The 16,460-nt window shown below is 34.8% G+C and overlaps 1 protein-coding gene across 21 annotated transcripts in view; it reads left to right on the top strand.

Moving 5' to 3' along the window:
• Positions 1-16,460, top strand: part of LOC123554604 (dedicator of cytokinesis protein 9-like) — a 132,434-nt gene that overhangs the window by 69,984 nt on the left and 45,990 nt on the right. For 10 of the 21 annotated variants that reach the window (XM_053548003.1, XM_053548004.1, XM_053547989.1 and 7 more), the window contains 7 exons: positions 1,977-2,045; positions 3,537-3,715; positions 5,173-5,461; positions 5,970-5,999; positions 12,570-12,696; positions 14,994-15,130; positions 15,490-15,556. In XM_053548003.1, coding sequence (XP_053403978.1) covers positions 1,977-2,045; positions 3,537-3,715; positions 5,173-5,461; positions 5,970-5,999; positions 12,570-12,696; positions 14,994-15,130; positions 15,490-15,556 — 898 coding nt within the window. The remainder of the gene's footprint in view (positions 1-1,976; positions 2,046-3,536; positions 3,716-5,172; positions 5,462-5,969; positions 6,000-12,569; positions 12,697-14,993; positions 15,131-15,489; positions 15,557-16,460) is intronic. The other 11 variants (XM_053548007.1, XM_053548006.1, XM_053548000.1 and 8 more) reach the window with 3 other exon arrangements.

Here is a 16,460-nt window from a genome sequence, read left to right as displayed (position 1 = left end):
TGTCGTGTTCTAATTTTAGAATTTTTTGTGTAATAGTAATTAGTATTAAGGCACAGAATTTGAGTATATATTGTTCTAATTGTAGAATTGATTGTTAAAGAATTAGTAGGAAAGCAAACAACAGGGTTTTTGTTCCAAGGGAGCACTGTTTGTATTTAATTAATCAGCAAAAATATCTAGGTAGAGTTTTACACCATTCGGTTGTGACATGCAGCTATTGTACTTTTACAATTCATTTTAGAAAATCATCATCAGCAACATCATCACCTTTATAAAAAGAGCTTAACTTCTTTAAGTCAAAACAGTTAACACCTTTTTCCTCTAAAGTGACAAATGATGAGTTTCAGTACTTACTGCAGACGTAGTTAAGTCATTATCATCATCATAAGCAGCATTCTGACCACCACCATCACCATTTATAGAAATGCCATACTTACGATTATTACTGTCATCATCGTAAATAACAGCATCATCATTAAAGTTGCCATCATCATCATCATATGTATCATTATAGTCATCATCGTAGTCATTGCTGCATGTAGTCATCATCATCATTACCAATTTTGTCATTACCTTTATCATCATTGTCATTTTCGTCATAGTTAAAGTCATCAACATAATTAGATTAAATAATATTGTTATCATCATCAACATCATGGTCATCATCACAGTCATCTGTATAATCCTTGTCATCATTACTAATTGTACAAAGTATGGTTAATTCATTGTCATCAGAATTACTGAAATCAGAATTTTAGGAGAATTCTTTCTATAATTGTAAGTTTAACAGCTGCATGCATTCACCTTATTCGCCTTGCAAGTTATTCACAATTGCAATAAACCAATCAGCTTCGCAGCTTTGATAAACGAGTCAACTTATATTAAACTTGCATCATCCATGGCCTGCTTGTCAAATTTTCCATCTAGAATAGTTCACATTTTAACAAAATATTTAGTCAAATTTATTGTCTGTTGCAGGGAAAAAAATTCAAATGAAAAAAGTACAACTATTTGCAATAATGAAGTTGATTGGATTTTGATATATTATGCTACTAATTTGACTGTATGCTTTAAAAGTTATTTCATTTGCAAGTTGTGAAAACAAACATCAGAATTACTGAATTAAACTTTTATTTTGGGTGCTTTTGAAACAGTTGTATTTTACAGTTATAATAATCTGTTACGTATTTCGCCATTTTAAAAAAATTGTAGTTCAAAACCATTTTTAGCTCATCTGATTTTTTGGGGAAAAAATGATGAATTATTGTCATCACTTGATCGGCGTTGGCGTCAGCGTTGCCTGGTTAAGTTTTATGTTTAGGTCAGCTTTTCTCCTAAACTATCAAAGTTATTGCTTTGAAACTTGCAGCACTTGTTCACCATCAGTAGCTGACCATGTACAGCAAGAAACATAACTCCATCCTGCTTTTTACAAGAATTATGGCCCCTTTTGGACTTAGAAAATATCAGATTTCTTGGTTAAGTTTTATGTTTAGGTAAACTTTTCTCCTAAACTATCAAAGCTATTGCTTTGAAACTTGCAGCACTTGTTCACCATCATCAGCTGACTCTGTACAGTAAGAAACATAACTTCATCCTGCTTTTTGCAAGAATTATGGCCCCTGTTGGACTTAGAAAATCATGAGTAGAACAATATTTCTATTATACAGAGACAAAAAAATCAGATGAGTGTCTGTACCTGCAAGGCAGTGCTCTTGTTTAAAAAGATATAATGTTGGTTTATATTTATGCAAGGTTTAAATTGGTGATTCAAACAGCTTGCAAATATTCACAGAAATTAAACTGTCAAAAATAGTTCCCAGTTTACAGTAGGTGTTCAGCTTGACTTTTCTTTTGGGTGGGTGGGGTGGGGGGAAAATGATGCAAGGTACACTGGTTACCAAGTAAATCTATTAAATATAATAGCGACAAAAAGAATATGAACTGTTTCCACCTTTTGCTTTATTACTAAACAGATTCTTCTAAGATTGACCAACCAGAAATTAAAGTACAACCAGAGGATGGACTTTATATAAGTAGTCATGGTGACAGCATTAATCTTTGTTGCAGTTTTACTTTGCGCTTGTTGCAGTCAGTTACTGTGAAATCATTTTATCTGGAGGGCATTGAATTTCGCAGTTTGGGCAAAAACAGTTGTTTCATGGAAACATGAAATTTATGATATCAAATGAATTTGAATTTTATTTGTCCATTGGAATTTAGTTTCATGCATTGCGGAAACCACGAAAAAAAAAAAAAAATAGACCCTCACACATTATAAATATTTTACAGTACAATGCATTTTGTTATGAATGGCTTTTAGCAGCATGGCTTGTTTGTAGATTGATTTTAAAGGGACATGCAGTCATTCGGATTTTGAATATGTCCTGGATTTGACAGAATGATTATGATTTGTACAATATATTTAAATTTTTTCTGAAGTTGAGTCATTGTTAGATGTTGATACAGATATAAAATGTTGTTTTCATGTTTAAATTGTAATAAAACATTTCAGGACATGTATTATATAGCTATTAAAGGATTTGATCTGATAATGTCCCTTTAAAATATCATTCTGGTATTTTGTTGATTTCATGCAGTGAAATTTTGCAGTTGCTCTTTTTATAAATTTCTTTTTTAAAAGATTTTGCTATAACGTAGTTCAGCTAATGCAAAATAGCTGAAAAATAAATATTGATTGAACAAGTACATGTACAAGTTACACTTCTGGATAAGATATAAAGTGTACAGAATAAAAATATTGGTAGCGACAAAAAATCAGTATTCCTGTAATGAAAGGAGAAGTTTTTAAAAAATGGTCAAGATAGCTTATACTGTTTAATGCCATACCATAGACTGGAAATATTTTATTATCTTACCTTTTAATAAATGTCTTCATTTGAAAGTCGAGTGGTCATGTCTTCAAATCACGTGCCTTTCATTGCTGTGCATTCAGGACCTCATTTTTGGTGTAGAATTTCTTTCATGTGAGGAAGCCATCAAGCTGGCATATAGAAGGTCTGTGGTTCTACCAAGGTGCCCGCCTGTGCCTTAAAAAATGCTCAAGAGGGCACCTGAGGTCTAATTGTGTCTGTGTGATGTTAAACCCCATCAAAATAGGACTTTTTAGCCTGAATTACAGTGAACTCCAAATGCCTTTAGCTTTGTTGTATAATGAATGTGTCACAGAAATCAGAAAAATTGCTTACTCTACTTACTATACCAAGGAAAAGAAACATACAGCAATTTACAGTTGCAGTAGTCAGGTATAGATTCACAAGAAAAATGTGGGGAAAATGTCTTATTTAGTCAATAAATAGCAATATGTTTCATTCAGCAAGTTGCACTTCACGAATCTAAAACATTTTTTTCTGGCTGTAAAATAATTTCTTTCTTTTATTTCCATCACAAAAAAATATTCATTGCATTTTCCATTAATACATGCTGCACTTTTATTTTATTCACTCATTTGATAAAGAAGACTATTCAAGTATGGTTTGAATTGAATTAAAAATGTTTTATGATGACATTTTCAGATCTGAAATGTGACTACACGTTATCGGAGGAATATCGTAAGACTCACTACCTTCCTGGGATGATACTGCAGGAACTAAAAATGGCGCTAAACGAATCAAAAGAAACCCGCCGATGTGCAATAAACGTACTCAGAGACCAATTTGCGAAACATGCATTTGATGACAGATATACTAAACCGGTTAGTGCATATCTGAGAAGGTTTAACTACTTTTTTGTACCCCCCGACAACAAAGTTGTAAGGGGGGGTATACTGGTTTCAGGTTGTCTGTCTGTCTGTCTGTCTGTCCGTCTGTCCATAGACGCAATCTTGTGCGCACTATCTCTCCTTATCCCCTTGACAGAATTTAATGAAACTTCACACAAGTGATCAGTACCAACAGTAGTTGTGCATGGGGCATGTTAGGTTCTATTAGAAAAAAAATTTGCAGAGTTATGGGACTTTGTTTTTTTGTTACTATACTATATACATAGACACAATCTTGTGCGCACCATCTCTCCTCATCCCCTTGACAAAATTTAATGAAACTTCACACAAGTGATCAGTACCAACAGTAGTTGTGCATGGGACATGTTAGGTTCTTTTAGAGAAAAAAATTGCAGAGTTATGGGACTTTGTTTTTTTGTTACTATACTATATACATAGACACAATCTTGTGCGCACCATCTCTCCTCATCCTCTTGACACAGTTTAATGAAACTTCACACAAGTGATCAGTAACAACAGTAGTTGTGCATGGGGCATGTTAGGTTCTTTCAGAAAAAAAATTTGCAGAGTTATGGGACTTTGTTTTTTTGTTACTATACTATATACATAGACACAATCTTGTGTGCACCATCTCTCCTCATCCTCTTGACACAATTTAATGAAACTTCACTAAAGTGATCAGTAACAACAGTAGTTGTGCATGGGGCATGTTAGGTTCTTTCAGCGACAAAAATTGCAGAGTTATGGGACTTTGTTTCTTGTTAACATACTATGTACATACAGTCTGCATATGCAATTTTGTGCCTGCCTAATCTACCAAACCCTTGCACACAATTTAATGAAACTTGACACAAGTGATCAGTACCAACCCTAGTTGTGCATGGTGCATGTTACATTCTTTTAGATAAATATTCTGCATAGTTATGGGACTTTGTTTTTTGTTACTTTACTGTATACATACAGTCTATATATGCATACAGTCCACATAATTATGCAATCTTGTGTGCGTCAAATTGCAATGTACTGTGTCAGTGCATGCGGGGGGGTACATTCATCACCTTTAGTGATAGCTCTAGTTTTCTCAAGTTTATGAGAAAATAAATAATTTTGGTAGTGCTAATTTATGTATTCAGTTAGAAATGAAATTGTCTTGGTTTTACTGAAATGTCTTACTTTTTCTGTCTCCAGGTTAATTTCATACATTCTCATTTTCAGATTTTTTAGGCTTATCAGCGTGTAAAATGGATAACTGTACTATCAGAATGAAGCACTTCTCTGCTTTTAACACTAAGGTGACAATTTATGAATAAGAAATAGTTTGAATGAATATGGAGTTAAAGATTACATTTTCATGTTCATTGATTGATTTTTGTACCTCCATTTTGTTTTGAAATAAAAAAATTTTTTATCTCATACTCAATAATTTCCAGGCCCTTCAAGGTCGAATAGCAGCCCTATACTTGCCATTGATATCAGTTCTCCTTGAGAACAAACATCGCCTAATCAAATCGGACGAAAAATCACCGGCACATGTGCCACCTTCAAAACCCAGTTCTGTAGTAAATGGGGATATAAGTTCTGGAAAAAGTGAAAGCAAACCATCATCAGTGTCAGGACACACTCCGCAAACCAAACATCGCAGTGTGATTTCAATGCCGCAGCCCACGGAACCATCGAAACGTGATTCATCAGTGTTTGACATGATTGCTGGCACAAAAAGTGAGTATGGCCGAGGAATTTTTATTTTTAGACAAAATCAAATCATTTTTGTGTTGTGTCTAACATTTTATTGCTGTGTTTCCCAGGAATTAAAGAAAATTCTTAGTTAAAGACTTTAGATAGAATGCATGTTGATGTTAATTTGTTCTGAATTTTATAGCACTCTGAGTAGTATTAAAGCTGTGATTATTCCTCAGCATGGTTAACTTAATGGCATGGTAGATCTTTCCATGCAGTACAGTATGGTAGATGTTTTTGAAGATTGCAAATTCCAGCAAAAGTGCAAATGCAGAAAAAAATGTGAATTTTTATTAGGCATATATATTTTTGTAGACAAATAGTTTCATTTTCAGGACAGTTAATTTTATATGTGAATTGCATGTGATTGGCATAATTATTGAATATTAGATACATGTCATGACTTTATGTTATTTCGTTCTGTTGTATTGATATACCTTTTTAGACAAATTCTAATTAAAGTAACAGAAAGAATGTTTAACTTTTTCAGTACCTTATGGAAAAGGTAGAATACATCATAGTCAGTATTTTTTGCTTCTTTGAATATACCCTTTATTCTATGTCATATAACCAAGTTAAACCTAGTGCATTCTGGGGGCTTTTGGTATAGAGCTCTTTGTATCTTTGTATTACATGTTTGCTGGATTATAAGGTTGGGATTTCAGAAGGTGTTATCTAAATCCTATACTGTAAAAGCAGAAATTTTTTGCAAGGGTTTAATTTTTACTATATTAGCGAGGCTCTACATCTCGTGAAAATTAATCCTCGCGTAAATATTCACCATTACCGTAATCGGCCGAATATAGGTCACACTCGTGTATAGGATGCAGTGAAAAAATATCAGCAGAGTTCTGGAAAAATGATTATACCCACTTATCACTTATCCGAATTTATGTTTGTCTGAAATTCGCTATAGTTTCTACGAACTTGCCGGTTTTTGCTAAATCATTGTCGAAGTTTTTGCATGTTGTGCAAATATTTAAATTGAAAAGCATAAACTCTGTGTAAGCACTAAACTGCCACATCCTCTGATCACTCCATGAATATTGACGCCAGTGAAAACGAAAGTGCACTTTGGGACGTGGTGGTAAAATGACGTAATTTTAAGACTGGTTTGCAAATTGTTTGAACATTAGAGATCAGCGACTATGATCATATTGGATCAGTCTTTAATCTCGCATGCACATGTTTACAGTTGCCTCCGGGTATGATTAAACGGTTAATTGTTTTCATATTGTGACAGTATGTGTAAGACAAGTAATGCCTCGGGCATGAATATCTCGACGAACAAGAGGATTATAGACAAATATCAAAATTATGTTTGAAGACTAGATAATCGATTTCCAGGCTACCTGATATGGAGTTTCAAGTATTTTAATGCAAAATCTGTGAAAACACTCCGGGTAAGTTTTACACAGGTCTTGTTAAAAACTTAATGATCAGTTACAGAAATGCGTTGTAAAATATATTGTAATGAAAAACAGCATTTATTTATCTTATTTTACGTGAGCTCTAAATTTTACATTTTATACAAAAGAAATTTAAGACGCTGGGTCCCGATACCGGCTATTAGCTATGCCCGAGTCATTGGTATTTACTCCCCTTGAATTCTCTTCAATAAAGAGGTACGCGGTGTAAACAAAGATCGATTTTCTTAATTTTTACGTCAGGGGAAATGTTTGGTCTTTTTTTATCCCCATATACGCATCGGTTCTTTGGGACCAGAATCTCAATAAAAAATGTGCGTCTTATATTCGTAGGATGATGGTAGTATAATTCAAATTCAAGTAGGATACCATTTTTACAATTTCGCCAGTATTAAACCTCGCGAACATACGCAAAATTTCAAATTCCCAAAATTTTGACCCAGCAAAAATATGTGCTTTTAAAGTATTTAATTACTTCACTTTTTGGGATGGTTAAATTGCATGTTTTCTTATAGTGAAATCTACAATGTTTTCATTAAAATGTCATACATCTGTGATGACATTTACAAAAGGTAATGACTTTTAAGGCTTTCTTAATAGAGTTTAGAAATGTAGTTATCTAAATTTTGGCCTCTCAAGTCCTTAAAATAGATGTAAAGAGAATACTGTATGAAATCTCAGTCTGATATTTCCTTTAAAGCATTTGTATTTTATCTTTACATTCAGACCTGTCAGATAATATCAGTCATAATGATTTTGTTTTTAAACAATGTACCTAACTTTGATAACTGGTGGATAAAAAATTCCAAAGGAATTTGAAATCTGTCCAAAAAAGAGGTTCTACATTTTTTTTTTATTCATAATCTCAGATGGAGGCTGTGATTTCCTTATCTACAACTTAATAGTTTTGATAAATTTATTTTTACTGTAACATTTTAATTGTTTTCATGTTTTTGTTTTTGCTTCTTTGTTGTTTTTGTGAGAAGATCTCAAACCAGTATTTATTCCCCACCAATGTCAAAATATGTATAATACAATAACAAAAGAATTTGAGACCAAATGTTTTATCTGTTTATAATATAAATTTCAATTGTAACTTACTATCTTTTTTTCTAGACTTTTACTCCTTGAAATATATTATAAATTATGATTTAAGGAACTTCAGGGAAATGTTTGCATATGAGTGTCCACCTTTTTTGATCTCAGTCAAAATGAGTCTGTTAATATTTATTCTTGGTAGCAGTCTTCTGTGAAATCATTAATCTTCATAGGGAACTATTTTTCATGGCTGCATAATTCCAAGAAATTAAATCCTAACAAATAGTTAAAATTACTATTCATTCTTAATTCAACAGTTGAATTCCAAAAATTCATAACCCCAAGAAACAGCCCTTTGGCCAAAACTATGAAATTTCATAAGCCCACCCGCTTAGCTCAGTAGGGAGAGCACAGATCTATGGCTTGCATGATTGTAAGTTCGATCCTCAGGTGAGGCGTATGTTCTCCTTGACGATTTGATAAAACACATTGTGTCTGAAATCATGCGTCCTCCACCTCTGATTCATGTGGGGAAGTTGGCAGTTACTTTAGAAAAACAGAATAAAGAACACTGGTTAGGTTAGCTGCCTGCCATTACAAAACTGAAATACTGTTGAAAAACGGCGTTGAACCCAAAACAAACAAACAGATAAAACGAAATTTCGTACCCATGAAATTGAATGATTTTGCAATATGCTTCAAAAGGTTCTTCTTTGGATTGATAATAACCTGAAGGTCTGATTGTATACCACTTTTTATGCTCTTTATTAACAAAGGTCACATGTATTTATATGTTTTCATAAATATTACACTGTATTCAGATGTATTTATCATAAAAATCTTTTTTCATAACATCACAGAAATTTATATTAAAAAAAAAAAATTCTATTAAGTTCCAGCTAAATGCTTTCTGTAGGGAATGTCTGAAAATTGAAATAAGTTGGTTTTTCTATATTTCGTCTCAAGAGAGCATTGAGCCAAAATGTAGGGAAAGAGGTGTGGTTTTTATACAGTTTCTAAAGATTCCCTATGGAATAGCCAAAAGCAACATTACCTTAATATAGGAATGTGTCTATAAAAATACTGTTAATGACAAACTGAGTGTATGACATTAATTTGTACTAACTTCAGGTAACATTTGTATATTTGTATTTGCTCTGTCACAGCCATGTCTCAAGTCAAACACTGTAATGTATCTATACTCACAGACATTTATAAAGGGTCACCTAATAGTATGATTTTCATATATTTCATTAAGACTACGCTGAAAATAAAACAATAAAGTATACCATCCTTGGTTGATTTAAGCCATTTTAATGGAAAATTGCCCTCATGAATAAATAGCATATGGGAACAAAGGTGATCGAGAAAATTTCAGTTGTGTAATTTAAATATTATCCAAGTTATCGCAGTTATAACAGTGACCGATTATAAATGTCTATGAGTGTATTGTTATTCAAGTGAAAATTATGATGTCTCAAGTCATGCACTATAATGTATCTATTGTTTAATATTTAAACAAAAGCTTATCCTATATTGTTTTACCAATTTATTAGCCCACCATCATCAGATGGTGGGCTATTAAAATCACTCTGCGTCCGTGGTCCGTCCGTCCGTCATTCCGTCCGTCAGTCCGTCCGTCCGTCCGTCCGTTAACAATTTCTCGTTATCGCATCTCCTCAGAAACTACTGGGGGGATTTTGACAAAACTTTGTCAAAATGATGTATTGGTATCCTAGTTGTGTCCCCCTGAAAATCAGACTGGATTAACAATTTATGAGTGAGTTATGGCCCTTTGTTTATTTCTATAATTTATATAGGGAAAAACTTTGAAAACCTTCTTGTCCAAAACCACAGAGCCTAGGGCTTTGATATTTGGTATGAAGCATCATCTAGTGGTCCTCTACCAAGATGATTCAAATTATTTCTCTGGGATCAAATATGGCCGCGCCCTGGGGGTCACATGGTTTATATAGGCTTATATAGGGAAAAACTTTGAATAACCTCTTGTCCAAAACCACAGGGCCTAGGGCTTTGATATTTTGTATGTGACATCATCTAGTGGTCTTCAACTAAGATTTTTCAAATTATACCCCTAGGGTCAAATATGGCCCCGCCCTGGGGGTCATATGGTTTACATAGACTTATATAGGGAAAAACTTTGAAAATCTTTTTGTCCAAACCACAAAGCCTAGGGCTTTGATACTTGTAATGTAGCATCATCTAGTGGTTCTCTACCAAGTTTGTTCAAATTATCCTCCTAGGGTTAAATATGGCCCCGCCCCGGGGGTCACATGGTTCATATAGACTTATATAGGGAAAAGCTTTTAAAATGTTCTTGTCAGTAACTACAACATTCAAACTTGGACCACATGTATATTTTTGAGTGGCAAGATGAACCTTGACAGTAGTTGACCTTGATTTTGACCTAGTGACCTACTTTCACATTTCTGTAGCTACAGCCTTCAAATTTGGACCACATGCATAATTTTGTGCACTGGAAAAAACTTTGACCTTTATTTTGACCTAGTGACCTACTTTCACATTTTTGAAGGTACAGGCATCAAATTTGGACCATATGCATAGTTTCGTGTTTCAAAATGAAATTTGACATTGATTTTGACCTAGTGACCTACTTTCACATTTCTCAAGCTACAGCCTTCAAATTTGGACTACATGCATAGTTTTGTGTACCGAAAAAAACTTTGACCTTGACATTGACCTAGTGACCTACTTTCACATTTTTGAAGGTACAGGCTTCAAATTTGGACCACATGCATAGTTTTGTATTCTGAAATAAAATTTGACCTTGATTTTGATCTAGTGACCTACTTTTACATTTCTCAAGCTACAGCCTTCAAATTTGGACCACTTGCATAGTTATGTGTACTGAAATGACCTTTGACCTTTACATTGACCTAGTGACCTACTTTCACATTTTTAAGGTACAGGCTTCAAATTTGGACCACATGCATAGTTTTGTATTCCGAAATAAAATTTGACCTTGATTTTGACCTAGTGACCTACTTTTACATTTCTCAAGCTACAGCCTTCAAACTTGGACCACATGCATAGTTTTGTGTACCAAAACAAACTTTGACCTTTACATTGACCTAGTGACCTACTTTCACATTTTTGAAGGTACAGGCTTCAAATTTGGACCACATGCATAGTTTTGTATTCCGAAGTAAAATTTGACCTTGATTTTGACCTAGTGACCTACTTTTACATTTCTCAAGCTACAGCCTTCAAATTTGGACCACTTGCATAGTTTCGTGTACGGAAATGAACTTTGACCTTAAGATTGACCTAGTGACCTACTTTCACATTTCTGTAGCTACAGGCTTCAAATTTAGGACCACATGCATAGTTTTGTGTACCGAAACAAACTTTGACCTTGACATTGACCTAGTGACCTACTTTCACATTTTTGAAGGTACAGGCTTCAAATTTGGACCACATGCATAGATTTGTGTTGTGTACAGAAATGAAATTTGACCTTGAGCTAGTCAATAACTCTTGAAATTTGGAACACTCAAAAATGGCACATTGGTGGGCGCCAAGATCACTCTGTGATCTCTTGTACACTGAAACCTGTATTACCAGTAAGCAACCAGCCAGGAGAGAGACAAAATCTGGCTGCTATTAAGGCAGACCAGTTGAAACTAGATCTAAAAATCAAATTAGGAAGTTAGCTGACTAGTTGCTTAAAGCCCTGCTCCGCGGCTATTCAAATTCTATTGTGTGTATGCAACCCATGATTACAATAGGTAACAGTTAACGGCCACGTGCCACACTATAGCACGCAAAACCACAGGTATTTTATATAGAATTTTATATAAAATGGACTCTATTTTGACTGGCGTCACTGTTCATAGTCAGGATTTTCATGCTTTTTCAGTGACAATTTAAGGTTAAAAGGTAGGACTGGAGCAGGTCTTTAATAAAGCTAGTGACTGCTCATTACAGGTGACAGCATATTTTCCCATTGCTGAGCATTGACCATTAGATGGACAAACACATATTTACTCAAATGACCTTGTTTATTATAGATTGGGAAATATTTGCAATGCTTTTATTTGGCTAATATTTAGCTTTTAGTTTACTTGTAAACATATTGATAATAATTTGTAAATTCAAACAATCTTGACAGTCAATTTGAGGTCGACTTTATTTCCGGTATTAAAATATCGTAAGTCTTAGAGTAGTTCATCATGTGCTTACACAAACACATGCGCTGAAGTTTCATCTGTATATCTTTGAGCTGATCATAGAAATTTTAAACTTACCGTAAATATTTTAGAATTCAAAGACTTTTAGATGATATGTTGTATTATGCTTTAGTTCAGACCACAATTGAAGGTATAATTTTTGAATTTTAGTCCTTGGCATGTGCTGTCCTGTTATTTTCTATTAATTATAGATGCTGCCATTTTAAAAAAATATTGTACAGTTTAAATTTCTCCTCTTTTAATTGACATTGTATAAAGTTGAGAAAAAATTGGTCTACATTACTACATGAATCATTCACTCACATGTGTCAGGCAAAATTTCAAATGAAAAACATTTTATTTTGTTTTCTGTTGTGTACAAATAAAACATACTTAACTTTGATTTGTTTTTAGGTCATCTTGGAGTAGAAGATCTGAAGTCAAAAGTGACCAGGGGATCGTCTACCTCATTGGCCAGCTCGGCTTCATCGACAGACACAAAAACAGACACAAGTCGGGAGAAAGACAAAGGTCACTCAAGGTCAGTTTGAAACACTTTTTCGTGATAGGTTTTGACCATTTTGCACTTTTTCCTTTATATCCAAGGGTACTGTCAATACTATGTGGCTATCATTCTAGGTCAGTTGTAGTGTCCACCTAGTTTGCTCAAAAAGTGGAGCAAAATCCAAAGGTCACTGAGAGAAAGACAAGGTCAAGTCATTACTGATCAACTACTTGCCTCATCATTTAACTGAGATGCTGCTTTGAAAGTCTTTTCTATAAAAATGGTTATGTCTCCCCCAGGAGACATATTGTTTTTGTCCTGTTCGTCCGTCTGTCTGTCCGTCCTTCTGTCCGTCCGTCCTTCCGTCACACTTCATTTCCAAGCAATAACTGGAGAACTATTTGACCTAGAACTTCAAACTTCATAAGATTGTAGGGCTGCTGGAGTAGACGACCCCTATTGTTTTTGGGGTCACTCCCTCAAAGGTCAAGGTCACAGGGGCCTGAACATTGAAAACCATTTCCGATCAATAACTAGAGAACCACTTGACCCAGAATGTTGAAATTTCATAGGATGATTGGTCATGAAGAGTAGATGACCCCTATTGATTTTGGGGTCACTCCGTCAAAGGTCAAGGTCACAAGGGCCTTAACATTGAAAACCAGTTCCGATCAATAACTAGAGAACCACTTGACCTAGAGTGTTGAAACTTCATAGGATGATTGGTCATGAAGAGTAGATGACCCCTATTGATTTTGGGGTCACTCCGTCAAAGGTCAAGGTCACAGGGGCCTGAACATTGAAAACCATTTCTGATCAATAACTAGAGAACCACCTGACCCAGAATGTTGAAACTTGATAGGATCATTGGTCATAAAGAGTAGATGACCCTTATTGATTATGGGATCACTCCGTCAAAGGTCAAGGTCACAGGGGCCTGAACATTGAAAACCATTTCTGATCAATAACTAGAGAACCACTTGACCCAGAGTGTTGAAACTTCATAGAATGATTGTACATGCAAAGTAGATGACCCCAATCGATTTTGGGGTCACTCCATTAAAGTTCAAGGTCACAGGGGCCTGAACATTGAAAACCATTTCCGGTCAGTAACTTGAGAACCACTTGACCCAGAATGTTGAAACTTAATAGGATGATTGGTCATGCAGAGTAGATGACCCCTAACGATTTTGGGGTCACTCTGCGAAAGGTCAAGGTCACAGGGGCCCGAACATTGAAAACCATTTCCGGTCAGTAACTTGAGAATCACTTGACCCAGAATGATGAAACTTCGTAGGATGATTAATCATGCAGAGTAGATGAACCCTAACGATTTTGGGGTCACTCTGTTTAAGGTCAAGGCCACAGGGGCCTGAACATGGAAAACCATTTCCAATCAATAACTTGAGAACCTCTCGACCCAGAATGTTGAAACTTCATAGGATGATTGTTCATGCAGAGTAAATGACCCTTATTGTTTTTGGGGTCACTCCGTTAAAGGTCAAGGTCACAGGGGTCTGAACATTGATAACCAGTTCCGATCAATAACTTGAGAACCACTTGACCCAGAATGTTGAAACTTCATAGGATGATTGAACATGTAGAGTAGATGACCGCTATTGATTTTGGGGTCAGTCTGTTAAAGTTCAAGGTCACAGTGGCCTGTTCATGTAAAATCATTTTTTGGAAATAACTTGAGAACCACTTGACCTACAATGTTGAAACTTAATAGGATGATTGGACATGCAGAGTAGATGACCCCTATTTATTTTGAGGTCACTTGATCAAAGGTCAAGGTCACAGGAGCCTGAACAGTGACTTGAGAACCACTAGGCCACGAGTGTTGAAATTTAGCGGGATGACTGGACATGCCAAGTAGATGATCCCTATTGCAGCCAATCATCAGTGTCTCTTTGACTTTCGCTCCTGACCCCTATTGACTTCTTGCCTATAGGACTTTGCATTGGGGGAGACATGCGCTTTTTTACAAAAGCATTTTCTAGTTTTATGCTCTTTTCATACTATTGCTATAATGCTTATAATTTCATGTTAAAAAATGTAAGCTGTTTGTAAAAAAGATATTATGGGGAAATTAACTGAGAAAGAGCACAAACATGGCTAGAAAAGGAGGTCATCACAAACAATCACAAATAACTTGTCTTAAATTGTTGCTAAAAACAGGAAATAGGACCAAATAAATACATTTCATTTTCATGACCCAAAATGTGCAGCTACATCGTAATTAAAGGCAGAATGAGTCTTTAAACATTGTTCTGGATTGATCTGATTATGAAATGTTACTGTACCATGTATATTGTTTTATATATTCACAGACAAAGTTCAATAACAACACTTATACCAGGGGCAACACCAGCATCACCAAAGGTGTACCAGTATCAAAAACTAGATGTCACTGAAATCAAAGATCTGCTTGTTTGTTTCCTGCATATACTCAGATACTTGCCTGATGGTGAGACAATTGTTCTCTTTATGTTGTATGACATTCTTCACATTGTATTATCTAGTGACAAACGTTTTAATAATATCATTAAGTGTTTCTGGTTCCAGCTGGATTTTAACTTTTGCATTTCCGTTACATGTTAACAATAACCACTAAAACACAGAAAGACAATCTGTATTATATTTTAAACAATTTGAGTTTAAACTTCACAACTTATATTTAGGAGTAAAGTTGTAAAAAGATTTAACTCTACACATATGTCATTGCTAGGGAAAAAAACAATACTTAAAAAATTATATTGCATAGGAATGCTGTTGAATATACAATCAAGAAAATGGTGTTGAAAAATATATTTTGGTATATTACAGATATACTGCTAGGCTGGTTCAACAATTCCTCGGAGTATGATATAGTGGACTTCTTCTCTTTACTAGAGTAAGTTAATACTTGAAATCCCTGACAGGCTGCAATGTGACCTGTTAGGAATGTTTTTACTGAGGTAATATAAGTACATGTCACAGAGTGAGAAAATTGTACAGTGAGATGGGACTCAAACTTGTGGCATTTGAATGATGTTACAGTTCTCTATGACTGAGGGATAAGAATGCTTGTACAGTTTCTGACCATTTCTTTAATGAAATTCTATACTGTGACATACCAATCCACTATGAATTTCTAATGGGATAGAGAACAAGGTGGGGCCCTTTGTGGTCATGTGTTCACTGACTGAATCACCTTACCCAAGAGAATAGATTAAACATGATCCCGTTCCAGTGATCAACAAACAGTACTACTAGGCCAGTTCACAGTTAATTCCAAATCTGTACTGAGATTCTGTACTGTTAGGCATGGTATCTGTATAATGTAAACAGAAAATCCAGTCTTTTATAGTTAAATGTTTTTACAGACATTTAAATTACAAAAATTCTAATCTGAAGTGCAAAGATTTGTACAACAAGAGTGTCATTTTTATATTTATGATTCTTCTTACTGTGGATTAAGACACCCAGTGTCAAACGCAAACTAGTGAAAGTAGTGCATAGGATTTATCCAAAGAAGTATAAAATACACAGAATGGCAACTGGCTGTAATCTCGCGTGAGCTCGTGTCAGAGCATGATTCGGCGTTATGGAGTTACAATTTGTATCTTTAAAACTACATTTAAAATACATGTAAGCTTCTAAAACAAAATTAGTTTAATGTGAAATGGTCTTAAGACACGAAGTACACGTTTTTTTTTGCTATCGAAAGAAGCGTGGTCATACGGTGATAATTATTTTACCGATGAATAATTGCTTTCGCATACAAAATGGCGTGCAGAGAAAGCGCCACTTCCGGT

Source organism: Mercenaria mercenaria, chromosome 7 (assembly GCF_021730395.1).
Source record: "Mercenaria mercenaria strain notata chromosome 7, MADL_Memer_1, whole genome shotgun sequence".
Lineage (NCBI taxonomy): Eukaryota > Metazoa > Mollusca > Bivalvia > Venerida > Veneridae > Mercenaria > Mercenaria mercenaria.
Note: the sequence above shows the minus strand (reverse complement) of the source record. Positions and strands in the feature narration are given on the sequence as shown.